Source organism: Cimex lectularius, unplaced genomic scaffold (assembly GCF_000648675.2).
Source record: "Cimex lectularius strain Harlan isolate CLEC.00 unplaced genomic scaffold, Clec_2.1 scaffold207, whole genome shotgun sequence".
Taxonomy (NCBI): Eukaryota; Metazoa; Arthropoda; class Insecta; order Hemiptera; family Cimicidae; genus Cimex; species Cimex lectularius.
Genome location: NW_019392835.1, coordinates 89,915 through 106,082, shown reverse-complemented (window position 1 = coordinate 106,082; position 16,168 = coordinate 89,915). Strand labels below are relative to the sequence as shown.

General features: G+C 31.0%; 1 protein-coding gene across 2 annotated transcripts; it reads right to left on the bottom strand.

Annotated features, from left to right (window-relative positions):
- Positions 1–3,831: 3,831 nt before the first annotated feature.
- Positions 3,832–13,202, bottom strand: LOC106667209 (ADP-ribosylation factor 6). 2 transcript variants are annotated; one of them, XM_014395024.1, is made up of 6 exons: positions 12,985–13,202; positions 12,838–12,913; positions 6,009–6,104; positions 5,688–5,791; positions 4,901–5,099; positions 3,832–4,206 (listed from the first exon to the last, which is right to left on the bottom strand). In XM_014395024.1, the coding sequence occupies exons 3-6, from the start codon at positions 6,088–6,090 to the stop codon at positions 4,064–4,066; spliced, it is 528 nt and encodes a 175-aa protein (XP_014250510.1). In that variant the 5' UTR covers positions 6,091–6,104; positions 12,838–12,913; positions 12,985–13,202; the 3' UTR covers positions 3,832–4,063. The 2 variants fall into 2 exon arrangements, with proteins under 2 accessions (XP_014250510.1, XP_014250508.1); XM_014395022.1 differs by lacking the exons at positions 12,838–12,913; positions 12,985–13,202 and adding an exon at positions 8,445–8,915.
- Between the last annotated feature and the right edge of the window lie 2,966 nt (positions 13,203–16,168).

Below are 16,168 nucleotides of genomic sequence, written 5' to 3'. Positions count from 1 at the left end.
CTACCTTCTCAATCTGAACATATTTTTTCAGGTTCACAGAAAAATATTGATTTGTACCTAACCTATATTTAACCCTAATCATACCTGACCTATCCTGTTTTTAACCATAATCCTACTTTATCTGTCTTTACTCCTAGCCTACCTTTACCTGTCTTTAACCCTACCCTACTTTACCTGTCTTTATATACTCTAGGCCCACCTTATCTGTCTTTAACCCTAACCGTATGTATTTTATAAAATGTTTTCTCTCCAAGAAAATGAAATAATAAAAAATGAAAGTCATTATTAAAGTCTCATCTCGACTGAACGAGGTAGGTAAGGTTAGGTTAGGTCAGCTAAGGTTATATTCTAATCATTTTTGTAATCGTATACAATGTTCTTTCTCCAAGAAAATGAAATAATAAAAATAAAAATCAGTTAAAATCTCATGGTGAAATTGGCAGAACAAGTTGAGTTAATTAAGGTATAGTAAGGATAGATTAGGTCAGCTATTGTTATATTCTATCATTTTTATATTCCTATACCTATATAAATGTTCTTTCGCCAAGAAAATGAAATAATAAAAATGAATGCCAGTTTAAGTCTCATAATGAAATCCGATGAACAAGTGGTTAGGTTAGAAATAGTAAGGTTAGCTTAGGTCAGCTATGTTTAGGTTATGAAAGGTCAGGTTTATTACAGTCTAATCATTTTTTAATCCTATACAGTACTTTCTCAAAGAAAATGAAATAATAAAAAATGAAAGTCAGTTTAGGTCCATGATGAAATCGACTGAATAATATGAAATAATAAAAAATGAAAGTCAGTTTAGTTTCATGATGAAATCGGCTGAACAATGTTAGGATCAAGTTAGGTTAGAGATTATGTTGGCTAGGGTTATGTTAAGAAAGATCAGGGATGGTACAATGTTTGAGTTGGTTAGGTTAGGTGTGGTTTCGGAATAGTTAGGTTAGCTAGGGTTGCGGTTAGGGACATAATTATTCTTACTATCTCATATTCATATAAGATATTGCATTTTTTAATATTGTGTTTTTAATCAAGTCTCCAATTTCAGATTGAAAATATATAAAATTTTAAAAAACTGATAGAGTATGTTTTGCTTATCTTTAAGCAAATGTATTTCAGCCTATATAAAATAAAATTGAAAATACAGGTTGTACATAAAAAAATTGAATTCATAAAAAAAAGCAAAATTTAAACAGATTCGTACTGGTGTAATTTTTTTTAAAGCAGTAATACAGTACAATTTACAATTTTTTTATTTAACTTCTAAACAATCGTTTTAATCACAAAATTTGTATTGCTTTTCAAAGGGGTCCATTTGAGGGTTTTCCCCTTCCCTTTCACAATAAATAAATCAATTATTAAAAAAAACAACCCTATCATAATTTTGCCTCATCGATGTTACGGTATCAAGGTATATTCTCATGCAAAATCCCATTATCATTTACTAAAAATTCATAATGAAGTCTGAAAACTGATATAAACACAGCAAATCACGTGGACAATTCTGATGGGAAAACTGTTTGTCTTTTGGTTTTTAAACGATTTTATTTATTACAATAATTTATTTTATATTTTAAGTCCTGAATTTAAAAGAGAATTTTAACGAGGCCTATACTTAAAAATAATGTTAGTCTGAAACAGAAGAAAAGATATACAGGCTCATTTAATTTGTATATTTATTTGAAAATTTGAGTTCACTGTGTCTATATATTTAAATATATAAATCAATATTATAATAAAGAACAAAATAAATATAATCTGTATATTCTAAACATCTTTCTTATGGATAATCAAACCATTGGACCAGTTTGCGTTCCAAAATTTGGAAAAACTTCACCTTTTTCTGTATATAGGTTGACTCTTAATCATACAATACATGGTGTTATTTGTAATAAAAAATTCAACAGGAGTTTTTAAACAAAGAACTTAACAATCTTTAAAAGGTTTTAAATTAAATGTAAAATATTAGGTTAGATTGATGGAAGACATCAACTTAGCAACTTAGGTATAATTCAGAAGATTCGGGATGATTCAAATTTCTGTTTATTAATATAGTTCATTATTTTATTACTCTAAGCAAGAAATTTGAATCATTCACCCTGTGCTTAATATTTAAATTGTTTTGAAAAGAAAGGCAGGTGTGTAGAAAAATATATATCATTACAATCGAGTTTTTATTTTATCATTTTTTTTAAATTTTTTCTTTTTGTTTGTCTTTTGAAACATTCAACGCTGGTGGATTTTCAAGTTCCAGCTAGTCATAAAAGAACAATTTTTTTTTTTTGCTGTTTGGGGTGAATCAAAATCCAAACGGAGTTGAACATTTCAATTTTTTTCACTTATAATAAAATTTTTATTCAAGTATAAAAAAATGACAGAAAATGCATTTTTAATTCGCAAATTCACGAGTCAACAATTCTTGTTAAGGTAAAAAAAAAATTAGTATTAAATTATTTAAATATATATTTTTTCTTATTTATACTATAATATATTCAATATTTACATCTGTCTTTTATAGAACAAGTGGAATGTGCTTAAACAATTAAAAAAAAAAAATCAGAAGAAAAGAACCAGTAACAATATCGAAAAGATCACATTATCAGAAAGCATCCACCAGCGAATCGACCTGCTTAATTAATAGTTTCAATACTCGACTATTAGTGGCGGTTTTGGTGGTTCAGACTGCGTTCAAGGGAAGCAACTGAACTGTTTTTCCCCCTTAAACGAAAAACTCGCGTTATTTTCTAGGAAAGCGGTTTAAAACACGTTTTGTAACATTTTTTTAAAATTATTTACATTTTAATTACATATGCCTAAAAGTTAAAATAACTTTTCTAAAGGCATACTTTTTCCCTCTTTTTATCACATTTCTGAAGTAACTTTCAACTTTTTTTTTAATATTACATTAATCCTTTACAATTTTTTTCTTTATATTACATACAATATTATTGACAAATGTTACATTCCTTGTGTTAAAACGAGGCTAATTGTTTTAATATAAAAAAAGTCAAATATTTTAAATTTTTTTATCCTATGAGATAAATAACAGGGGAAAAGATAAACTGAGGCAACTAAACTCAACTATTTAAGTTTTTTAAATATACATATATTATATATTTAATAACGTTTTATGCTAATGAAAATATGTTGCAAAATAATTTATTTACAATTCTATATTATTTTTTAATGCAATGAAACACTGCCACGTTTCATTTTAAAATGTTCAACATAGAATTTATTTTTTACAGAACTGTAAATAAAAACGGAAAATTTGAAAAAAGACCCCCCCCCCAAAAAAAGAAAATATACAATAAATGGCAATAAAGTGTAAGAGACTTTGGTTTAGAGTACAAACTAATATAATAAGCTCAAAAATATAATTACAAAACACGAATAAAATTGTCACGAATGATTAATTAACAAGGGGACAATTATAAATATAAGGCTTAATTCTTATTACAAAATAAATAACTGATGAAGAAGAATAAATATTATTTTAAAAAAGACCTGCGAATCAAAAAGCAACATAAAAACTAAATTTAAAATTATTCACTAAATAAATTATAATAAGCACTGCGACTAACCTTTTTTCCGACTGCAGTGACAAAAGAACATTTTTCAAGTTAAATTTTTAGTGCTGAAATAATTTATTCAAAATTGCATTTTTATCTGGTTAACATAATCAAAACTTGTAGGTTAAATTACAAAAAATCTTTTTTGGCATTTTTTAAACTATTACTTAAGCTTTAATTACCAGTAAAATTGGAAAGTTTAGATATAAACTCCCTCCCACAAAAAAAATAAAAATAAAATAAAATAAAAAAATTACTACACGTACAAAAATTTATTATTTTTTTTCAAGTTTAATTTTGTCATAACAATTCACCAAAAAATTGCACTAGTCTTTTAAACAAAAAATGTTTTCCATATATATTTTTTTTTTCGCAGCATTGTACCATTTTTTTAATCCTATAAACATCCTACCCATGAAACATGTGCATACAGCAGAACTCGCTGTAAAGGCGAAAATTGTGTTTTTTTTTCGCCTTTACAGTTCTCATAGCTTGTGATTTGATGTCAGCCAAGTGAGCCCTTCGCAGAGCCCATCCCCGGTTGTGGCACATGACGGCTGGACATACCAATTCCTGTCACGAATTCGTGTCAAGCCGAGTTTCTCCTGGATTTCATGCGGTTTCATGGCTACAAAAGAAAATGTATAAATACATAAACCTAGATGTTATAAATCAACCTTGATATTTTTTACTTCATAAATAATTAGTAACAAATTTTACATTGCAATTTAAAAACTTTCCAACATTCCACACAAAAGAAAATGCAGTACAATGGAAAGATTTAAAAAAAAGCACACCCTATAAAAACGAGACAAGGTGTTGAGTAGAACGGTTCATGTCGCATTGCGTTGGGGTGTTCCCTGTTTTAGGCTGTTTAGAAATGGTTAAGTAAGTTATTTTTGTTGTACAAAGTTGGGATTGGTTAGACTATTTAGGGTTAAGTTAGATTAAGTATGTCTAGACTATGTATGGTTATGCTAAGTTAGGTATGGCTAAGTTAATTAGGGTTAGGTTCGGAATATCTAGATTATGTATGGTTAGGCTGGTTAGGAATGGTTAAGTAATTTATGTAGTACGAGGTTAGGATTGGTTAGATCATTTAGGATTGTTAGGTTAAGAATGGCTAGATTAAGTATGGTTAGGATGGCTAGGAATGGCTAGATTAGGCTAAATTAGGTATTACTAAATTATGTGTGGTGAGGTTAGGAATATCTATATTATGTATAGTTAGGTTAGATTAGGAATGGGTATGTTATGAGCGTTATGAATGGCTATGTTTATATGTTTACACACAGTCAGAAACAAAAATTATTTCAACTTACCATCTGGTAGATCTTGTTTGTTGGCGAAAATCAATATAATAGCATCCCTCATTTCTCGATCATTGATTATTCTGTGCAATTCTTGTCTCGCTTCATCGATCCTATCACGGTCAGCACAATCCACAACGAATATGAGTCCCTGAGTTCCGGTATAATAATGACGCCAAAGAGGACGGATTTTATCTTGGCCCCCTACATCCTATTTAAAAAAATAAATGTAATACACTATCTATGTTAATTTTTACATATAAAATAATCCATGTTGAATTAATCTAATTGCACTGTAGAAAACATGAATCTTTTGTTGGACTACACCTTGTCTCAGATAGAATGTTACTTTTTCCATAACCTCATTTAGCCTTGAATCGCTTTTTTACCATGTAATCAAGGTACAAATTGTTTATAATTTTGTGAAATAATGACAAACATTTTTAAATATATAGTGAGCAATTTCTTTGAACAATAATTTAATGGCATCATCTTAGGTTGATGAGGGTTATGAATGGCTATGTTTGAATAGTTAGGGTGCATTTTCGGGCACAGAAAGAAGCATCCTAGCAACCTAATATGGTTAGATTAGGGTTAGGTTACATATCCAAGATTTAATGTTTTTTCTGTGAACCGGAGAAAATACGACAATGTTTAAAGTTGTTCACTCAGGGGCAAAGATTTCTTGTTTGTGGCATATTCCTCCTATTATCAATAAACATGTTATAGTGAAAAAGCAAGAATACTATTGTGCAATAAATGATATATGTGTTCGTGTCCAGAGAAAATGTTTACTCACCCACACATTAAATTTGACATTACGATATGACACTGTTTCCACGTTGAAGCCTACTGTAGGGATTGTTGTTACTGACTGGCCCAATTTCAGTTTATACAAAAGTGCTACATGCTTTGTTAAGGAATATAACTGAACATTCTATTATATTTATACAATTTTGTTATTTATTCAATTATAATTTACCTTAATTAAAGGCTTAATGGATTGAATCTAGATAAGTTTTAAACAATATTACTTTTAAGGCAATATGGATATAACAAGTTACTAATTTGTAAAAATATTTAATAAACTATTAAATATTCGATTAATTTCAAAGGATACTTGTTTTTCCTGCCGCATCTAAGCCCAGCATTAAAATTCGCATTTCCTTGTTGCCAAATATTTTGGAGAGCAATTTACCCATTGCGTCCAATTGTGCTGTAACAAAAAGCAAAATTTAAAATTAAGAAAGAGAAAAAGAAAGCATGATGTACATTCAGTAATAAGGCTGAAATTAGATTTGAGCCTTGAATTAACAGATGCAACGTCGTTAACAAAACACAGATAACATAAAAAAAACTCTGAGAAAAAAAGTCGATGCATTTGATTGACATTCCTTGAACTCTTCAGAAAAATGTTTGGCCACGGAAAATGCCTGATCATCAACAAACAAAACGCCTAGCTATGGTTGGATAGATAGATCATAGTAAAAGAGTCAATGGTTCATCAAAAACCAGTTTTTCTGAAATGTTACCATCTCAGGGGCAATCAAGCTATATGTTCATTACATAATAATTGTTTGAAATAAAAACCTGTTCATAAGATAAATTACCTTAAAGGGAATCTGTTTGAAATACGCTTTTTAACATGTTGACCTGTGTGAGATAATCTCAAAGCTTCCCCCCCTAATTAGACCCAGTATGAGCTTCAGCTTGAAAATATCCTTCGTCATCATAAGTGATCACGGCCGCGCTACATTTCTCAGATATCTCAGAATATTTCGAATAAATCAACCTCTACGTCTGCCTATACTGTCATGGTTGGTCTGATAGATGGGTTTAGGCTTCTTGTTGTCAATAGTGCTGAGATCTTGGTCTGCAGACAGAACCAGCAAGGATTGTATATTAATATTCTCACTGTACCATGACAATATAGGTTGGTCGGGTTTATTTATGAGAGTGAAGGGCTGAAAAATTTACAAGATGAAACCAAAACATATAGGCAGGATGATTGGAAACGAACCAAATGTACAGGGTCATCTCCTACTCAGACCTTTAGAGTAACTCATACCAGTTGAAATTTTGGGTCTTTAAACGAAACCAGCGTAGATAGGCTGATTAGGATGATCAGAAACGACCCAAATACAAGGCCATCACATACAGACCTTTAGAGCAACTTGTACCAGTTGAGATGTTGGTCTGCAGACCAAATTAACGAGGATAGGCAGTCCTGGACGATCAGAAATGACCCAAATACCACAAGCTCAGATCTTGGTCTGCAGACCAAATTTACAAGGATAGAGTCCTGGACGATCAGAAATGACCAAAATGTACAGCGCCATCACCTACGAACCTTTGGAGGAACTCGTACCAATTGAGATCGTGGTCTACAGATCAAACCAGTGTAGATAGGCTGATTAGGATAATCATAAACGACTCAAATATAGGCCTATTGCCTTCAGGGCTTCAGAGGAAATCTCACAAGCCAAGATCTTGGTTTGTAGACTAAATCAGTGAGGATCGCATATTAATATTCTGTCTGTAGCTTGGTCATTTGGGCAACAGCTTCATAAATCAAATTTGAACAGATAATTAACTGAGAGGCCTTCCACGTCTGTTATACCAACTATTTGTAATACCACGCTTAATACTGAACATAAAGAGACAGATAAACGAGTCAAGATTAAGAACGCCTACGACATATATGAACGATTAGAATCAAAATTGAAATACTTTTCACCCAGGTGAGAGTTCCTATTCCTTCAAATGTCCAACAGTTCAACAAATTGATTGTTTTTCACGAATTAAAAAAACCAAAAGTGTAAATTTTGCTTTTGATCGGTTTTAATGGCAGTGTTTTGTAAAAAGCCTCTCACTAACTCTCAGATCCATTAGCATAAGATTGTTAATAGATAAGTGAATGATTGTTTATTTATTTAATATTTTTGTTTCAACGTAATCTAAATTGCGTAATGGCCAAGGCTGAAGGTTAACAAAGTAAACAATTCTGATACGTTCCCTTGTAAATTTGAGACTTGAAGTTAAAGACTGATCTGCCCTACTTTCCCACGAGGGGGGGGAGGTTTGGTCTTTTTGATTTTTTCGTTTCTTTAATGATTCCTGAGTTAAAAAAAAAAGGTCGAATTGTGGGCAAATCTTTTCAAAGAAGGGAAAAGTTCCTCCGGCCAACTCTTAAGGCAGTGAGTCACGTTGATAAATTAAATTCCGGCGAGATAAGGCGAAGGGCGTTTAAACATGGAACTTTTACACCATTTGAAATTAGGAGAAATAAAAATCGTGCTGGAGGGGAAAAAAAAGACCGAGGAAGCGAAAAGGTTCAAAATAGCAGAAATTGTCTCCGCACGCCGCCGGTTGGGTTTTAATTATATTTTAATTATTAAACGAACTGCTTTGAATTGTAAAAAAAAATTAAAGATGTGAAATGAAGGGAGTCAGGAGGCTTTTTTTAAATTTTAACTACATTAATCAGTGAACTATCTGCCATACAATTTTCTCAAATTAATTTTAAACTTTTTATCAAAAATTAACTTGTACTTACCCAAAATTCAATCAGCATTCGAGTTTCCTGTTGATTTAGGTTAAATAATGGTTCTTTTGTTTTTACCTCTTTTGTTTTTTTGTCTCTCTTTCACGCCACCCGAATTCGGAAACTGTCAACTCAAAGACGACAGGAAGTTGACAAATTTGAAAAAGGCCGAAAGCATCTGACAAACGTGTTTTCTCGAGGTGGACGTTGTGTTTTCGAATAGATTTTTTTTCGTCCGGAAAAAAACGAAACCAAACCAACTAAAAAGTGTTTCGAAAACTGAAACGGTAAACTGAAAGAAAATCGAACCTTGTTTGAGATTTACTCATTCGAACTATTGAGAAAAGGGCGTTACTCGATTGTTAAAAAAAAGCACTCCCGCGGACGACTTTTACTTCACTTCGCCCGCTTACTTGACCATTTTGCAGTATCTGTTAATATTATTTGAGTAAACCATCTTTTCAGAAATACACGGCGCCGTAGAGCACGAATCTACCGTAGATCCGACGGGGGGAAAAAAACCTCATGCGGGCACTCGGTCAACTATGATCTACGGGTTTGCACACACCCTCCCGAAAGTGATTTGTTCATTTACAGATTTTAAAAAAGCCAAATACCTAACATTTCATAAATAATTTTGAAACATAAAATTTTTGTAAATTTTCTAATATAAAATTATAACCGTACGAATATAATTCAAAAGATAGAAGTGTCGCAGTTCAATGGCGAACTACTTCACGGTTCAGATGAACTAGTCCGTATTGAACAGTTCCTTGTCAGTGTTCCATGCTGAATTAGTAGAAAATTCAAATTTTACCACCATTCAATCTATGATTAATGAATAATTTGAAAAAATGAACCAAGAAGCGAACTCTGAAGAGCACCAGAAGAAACAGGAAATTTCTGTATCCATTTATGAATTACAAAACAAATCCAAAAATAAATAGATAACATCTCGTACATAATCTTGAAATATAAAATTTTTCTAATATAAAATTGAAACTAAATGAATAAGTCAAAAGATGGAAGTGTCACCGTTCAGTGGAGAACTAGTTCATTGTTCAGATGAACGAGTCCGTAGAGAAGAACAGTTCCTTGTCAGTGTCCCATGATAAATCAGTTGACAATTCAAATTTCATAAATAATCTTGAAATTTAAAATGGTTCTAAATTTTCCAATATAAAATTAAAACTAAATGGATATATTCAAATATCAAATTATCTCTGTTCAGTAGAGAACAAGTACACTGTTCAGAAGAATGAGTTCATAGAGAAAAGTGGCTCCTTGTCAGTGTTCCACAAGGAACCAATTGAAAATTCAAGTTTCATCATCATTCAGTTGATAATTAATACCTAATTTGAAAAGAAAAGGACCAAAAAGTGAACCCAGAGTAAAACCAGAAGGGACAGGAAATTTCTGTACTCATTAACGGACTATCATCACATAAATAATATTGAAATATAAAATGTTTATAAGTTTTCTAATATAAAATTGTAAATAAATGAATATAATTCAAAAGAAAGAAGTGTCAATGTTCAGTGGCAAACTAGTTCATTGACAATCACAGCATAAAAATTTATAAAAAATATATTATTGCACATCATAATTATTTTGCTTAATTAAATTAATAGAGGTTCCATCTTAACCCAATTATGAATTACAAATCTTTTCTTTTTATACCCATCCAGATAGAATTACAAATTGACATTGTTGGGTATTTAATAAATGGTCCCAAATTCATTTGACAAAAAATAAATCCTAACAATTTATTAACAAGGACTGTAACACTATTGGCTATAACATTAGGGATTGTAATAGTGTAATAACCCACCTCAGTAATCTATTGTAAAGTATTCTAGTTCTAAATTTATGTAACTGATTAATGGTTTATATAAGTAACGATGTTTTCTTATATTTCGACCTCAACTTATGATTTTTCCTTCTCGAAGGTGGGATAATAGGTCATCTCTGAGATATGAGCTCAACAAGCTCATGTTTATATAAGCTCAACTCTGCCCCGACATAAACATGTGTACACTGTTGAGCCTATCACTTCTTGCAGTCCACCGGCAATTTACAATACATTACTGGCAGGCCTTGAGAATCACCCACCCCGGGTGTCGGCAGTCCGGGGTCAGGCTCCAGGGGGTGTCAATAGATCATTTTAGCACCAGGTCTTAAAGCAAGACACATGTGGATATTGTAATGGATATATGGATGGTGCTTGTGGTAATGATCTTGCTGATAGAGCCATTCTATCATGGAAGGCATTCGGATAAACTAACTGATAACTAATAACTGAGTTCCTGAAGAAAACTAAGATCTTGGAAAACAGGCTTAACAAAGGGCCTGAATCACAATAAAGTAAGGGAAATTAAGAGTGAAGTTAAACAATGAAACCAAGTAATGGCTTTGAATCTTTGATTAAATTAGACCATTCTAAACTGACACCTTTTAATTTATATGGTTTAAAGAAGCTACTACGATGAAATGAAACTATTTTCATTCAAACTCCATTGGGAATTTGAAATATCAACAACAAAGAAACTCTCTAGGCCACACACCAACAATTTTCCAAGCTGAGGTACAATAGAAAACTGGGCAACAAGAAATGGTAAAACAGGAATAAAAGGTGCAATGTATTCTCAGTCAAGCAGCAGTGAAGGGTTCGGACTCATCCATCACTGAAAAATTAGCAAAAGAAGCAGAAGCAGCCCTCACACTCTTAAAACCAGAACCACAAATCTTACTAACATCAGAACTGAACAAATGAATAGAGAAAGAAATTACTCTTGGATTCACCAGCGGCAAAAGTGTCAAATAAGTTCCTCAATATAACCAGGAAGACAAAAATCTACCTCTTAAAAAATAGAGACATAGGAACTTATGTGACTACAAAGCATTAGTCCAGAAAAATTACAATTTCGGCACGATGATACTAACAGCTAAGGGAAATAGGTAAAGAGGAATCCCGAAAGTGCTGTACTACCTTAAAGATATTGAACTTTTCAAGGTTTGGAAATAATAGATCTTTTAAGTCAAAATGGAAGAAAAAGATTTTGGACACTTACAACCCCCAGGAAAAAACTGTCAAGCAGTTTTTATTTAATTAATTTCGTCAATTGTTGTCAATTACATTTTTTTTTCAGTTAAACTTATTCGAAACTTACTGTTGCGCTGTTTAGTCTTCCTAATCACCTGCACCAAAATAAATTCTTTCATTTAATTACACTTAAATCTGGTCATCCTATAAAAGTGAAACTACTTGTGACAAATTCAAATTTGAACATATTTATATTACTTGAAATATGACGAGGCTTTTTTCAATTAGTGTTGCAAAGTAAAAAAATAAATAATAATAATGAGGAGTGTACATGGGTTGGGCTAGATAAAATTAGGTAGAGTTAGTGATAGGGTTAGGTTAGGTGAAGGTAGGCTATGATAGTGTTAGAGTTAGGTTGGGTTAGGTAGGCTTAGGGTTAGAATTGTAGGAGTGAATTCTTTCAAGAATTTACCACATTTAACATTGCATTTTACATATTCTTCATTGCAGTGGAAGAAAGGGAGACAAAAGTCAATGGTAACCAGGGAAAATGGGAAAAACTATAAACGAATTCATCTAGGAGAAGTACGAAAAGTTTCTCACATAAACTACTATTTTCTGACCAGTACTTTTTGTATGTTGGTACTGTTTGATATCTAACAGTTTGAAAATACTGCAATGGAAATTTATTAATGGTCAATATAAGACAAAAGAAAATATACTGCCATACAATAAATGTGGTAATATTTTTTATTCCTAACGTCTTATTTTACAATATTAGCCAGAGTTCAGAGAATGCAATAGTTTTTACTATATTCTTGTGGGAAGGGTATCATGAAGCACTGTCAAGGGCCAGAGGCGACGGTGGGAATCCCATGACCACGGGTTCTATGAGCTGACGGTCTATCATGCTGACCACACAGCCACTGAGATTCAATAATACAGTGGGGGATGATCAAATATTTTTATTATAAAAGCAATGAACTAGAGATAATTAACTGTACATACTTGGGCATGTCACTTAAGTCTAAGGTAATTAGGTCTAATTTGGGAGGGGGGATGAATATGAGTTCACCTAGGTGAGAAAACATTTTGATAATTTGGTAGTCTTATATTTTAGCAAAATCCTGTTCCCCTGTTATGTACATATGACAAAAAAAGCTTAATGTAATTGCAGGATCATAATGTTTATTTATTTGTGTATTTTATTGTAAGGCAGGACGTTACAAGAGTGTAAGGAACAGAAAGAGAATTTAAAAAGAAAAGAAAGGAAAAGCTTCAAATCTAAAATGGTGTTAAAAAAATATTATATTCTAAAATTGATTTTGATGAGAAAAAGTTAATGAATTAATTAATAAATACCTTAAATACTGTTTGATTTATTGTAGTGGTTGACTGTTATTTTCTAAAATGTACTGCTAATGATGATAAACAATTTCTGAAAAAGAAAGAGAAGATCTACAATTGAATACTGAAAGCAGATATACAAAAATAAAAATTGACACTTACCACAATAATTTTGCCCAACAATTTGTGGTTTTACCGAATGCTGATTTGATGGAATTGTCCCACTTGACTTTCTTTAATTGCAAATATTAGGTGAATTTAATTGTATAGAAATTCCGTGGCACAATAACTCTGTTAATTTAGATTAAATAGAACTTTATATAAGGCTGAATTATTTTCCCGGTTGACTTTTATTATTGTTGGCATAGAAACTACTCCTGAAAAATATTTATTAGAAAATATTATTTAAATGACTTAAAAACAAAAGCCTACCTTGTGGTAATATAACAGTGCAATCTTGATACTTTAAAAAAAATAAACGTTAATTTCAATTTAAAATAATAATAATAATAATAAAAAAATAAGAACAATTTTAAAGCTTTCATGAGAATATTGGATATTTATCAATAATTCATTTCCATTTGCAAAACTGTCAACATGCAAGTGTTGTATTTCATTGGAAAATGATTTTATTTAAAATGTATGATGTACTCAACGATTTTAAAATTACAAACATTAAAAATGCTACAACAAACTTTGACTTTATCGACATACATTTTCACTTTTTACTTACTATAATGGTTTTGTAAGTTACATTTATGAGCATCAGTTTTGCTTTTTGATGTTCAACTTATTGGAATTTAATTTATTGAAAATTAAGAAAAAATGAGAGCAAAGACATACGTCAAAAATTCTTAAAAGAAGAATTCACTTTTAACCTAACGCCCACTAGGAAATTCTGGGAAAAAAATCTATGCAGTCATTACTAACATGTGTGACACTGTATCCCATAGAATAATTATCGATTAATGGTCACTAATCACCACACATTAATTTAAAAAGCTACAACTCTCCATATAGTTAGAAATCTTGGAATTGGTTATAAATTTAGGGCTAGGACTTTGTTAAGAAAGGATCTTTCAAAAAAATCTTTCTGACAATTTAATTGCTTCTTACGGAGTTCCTCAGGGCTTACACCTAAGTCCCTTGTCATTTATAAAGATTATGGTCAATATAAGACAAAAAAATACTGCCATACCATAAATGTGGTAATATTTTTTTTCCTAACGGCCTTATTTTACAATAAGGCAATTTTACTAGTTCAGAGAATGCAACTGAAGGTGATGTCACTGGACTAAATTTTTCATAACATGTTCTTTGCCAATGAATGAACATATTTCCTTTTACGTATTTTTCCACGTTTAAGATTTGTTCCAGCAAGCATTTCTTGGTGATACCTAACTGCTTAATAGTGAAAAGTGTCATTGGATTAGGCAATATTCTAAGTGATCAATGTTCCTTTGGTTAAATCTCTTTAGCCCTTTTCCCGAAGGCTATTTTACCTTATTTTTCTCCATCCGTTCTGCAGTCATTAATACTACTTGGCCACTTTAGTCGATTTTCTTGAAGGTCTGCCCCCCTGTCTTTCAAACTTTTTCCATGCTTCCCTTGTTAATCCGGTTTTTAGAAGCTGTGGAAGATGATTCTTTTTAAAGCTGGTGAACTGTACACTACTTTTTCAGTCTATTCAGTCCTGTGCTTTTTTAACTAAGGCCTATTTTCAGTTTCTTCTGGAGTTTGAACTTCCAAACCCTATAAGGTTCTTATGACCCCCATTACTTCAGAAAAGTCCATAGGTACAGTTTGACAGTTTGGTGTGTGTGTGTGTGTGTGTACGCGCGCGCGCCTCTTCAAATGGACCAAGTTTGATTTGCAAAATTTATTTATTTTGTTGAAAAAATATCATTTACTATTTTATACCGTTTGTCAGTATAAAGAAGAATTTAGGAATAGAGATACAGGAGGTGGAGGAATATTCAAACCATATTCAAAATGTAGTCATTGAACAGTAGTGAAACTGAATCTTTAATTGATAAAACTTAAAAGCATTGAGTTTTTAAAATGATAATTCAAAATTAATAAGTTATATAATTGAAAATGGGCTTTTACTTGTAAATAATTCATAAATATTCATGTAATTTTTTGTTCCTTTTTTTCTATGTGTGATTATAGCTACTATAATACTGAAAAAGAAATCCAAGAGGTGGAGGAATATCCAAACATGTGTGGTCAATGGTGGTGAAACTTGAATCTTCAATTGTTCAACAACTCTGACAATGAACCATTCTTCATTTGGAATTGTATATTAGAAAACTTTAAAGATTATGTTTTTCAAAATTTATAAGATGTATAATTGTAACTGGATTTGCCTCCAAATAAATAATAAATATTCATGTAATATTTTTCCTTTTTCAATTTGTTTTTCCTATGTGCTAATTATGATTTTTCTCAATTCTATTTATTTGCTTTATTCTTGTAAGAAGGATATCAAGGAACTGAAAGAAAATTCAAGCATATCGACTGATGCGTGGTTAAACCTGAACTATCATTTTCTTCAGCATGGGACACTGACAATGAATCATTTTTCGTTTTGAATTATTTATTTGAAACTTACAAACATATTTTTTGAAATTTGTAAGATGTGTAATTGTTACTGGGGTTTACCCATAAATAATAATTAATTAAATAATTTATTATGAATGACAATGAATCATTCTTCTCTTTGAATTATATATTAGAAACTTATAAACATATTTTTTGAAATTTGTAATATGTGTAATTGTTACTGAGGTTTACCCATAAATAATTAATAAATTAAATAATTTATTTTGAATAAACAATTTATTCTTCTACATAAGAATATCGGAACCTAAATCATGGAGGTGCAGGAATATTCAAACGTGTCGATTGAATATTATTGTTGAACCTGAATTTTCACTTGGTTCCATGTGGGACACATACATTGAACTGTTCTTAATTTCAAATTTTATAGTAGAAACTTATAAAGATTGTGTTTTTAGAAAATTATAAGAAGTGTAATTGTTACTGGGGTTGACCCATAAATAATTAATAAATATGTACGTAATTTTTGTTCTTTTTTCGACGTTTTTTTCTATGTTCCATTTATGAATTTTGTAAATTCTATTTATTTGCTTTTTTTTGTAAGAATATTGGAACATAAATTATGGAGGTGGAGGAATATTCAAGCATGTTGATTGATTGATGGTTAAACCTGAACTTTCAATTGCCTGACAATGAACTGTTCTTCATTTTGAATTGTATATTAGAAACTTACAAAGATTGTGTTTTTAGAAATTGATAAGATGTGTAATTGTTACTGGGGTTT

Excerpts from the sequence above, each read along its gene's own strand:
- LOC106667209 (XM_014395024.1), bottom strand. The coding sequence starts at position 6,090 with ATGGGTAAATTGCTCTCCAAAATATTTGGCAACAAGGAAATGCGAATT. Across the intron at positions 5,792-6,008 it reads AGATGCGGCAGGAAAAACAA|CACTTTTGTATAAACTGAAA; the intron begins GTATCCTTTGAA and ends CAAAGCATGTAG. Across the intron at positions 4,207-4,900 it reads CAAACAAGATCTACCAGATG|CCATGAAACCGCATGAAATC; the intron begins GTAAGTTGAAAT and ends TTTCTTTTGTAG.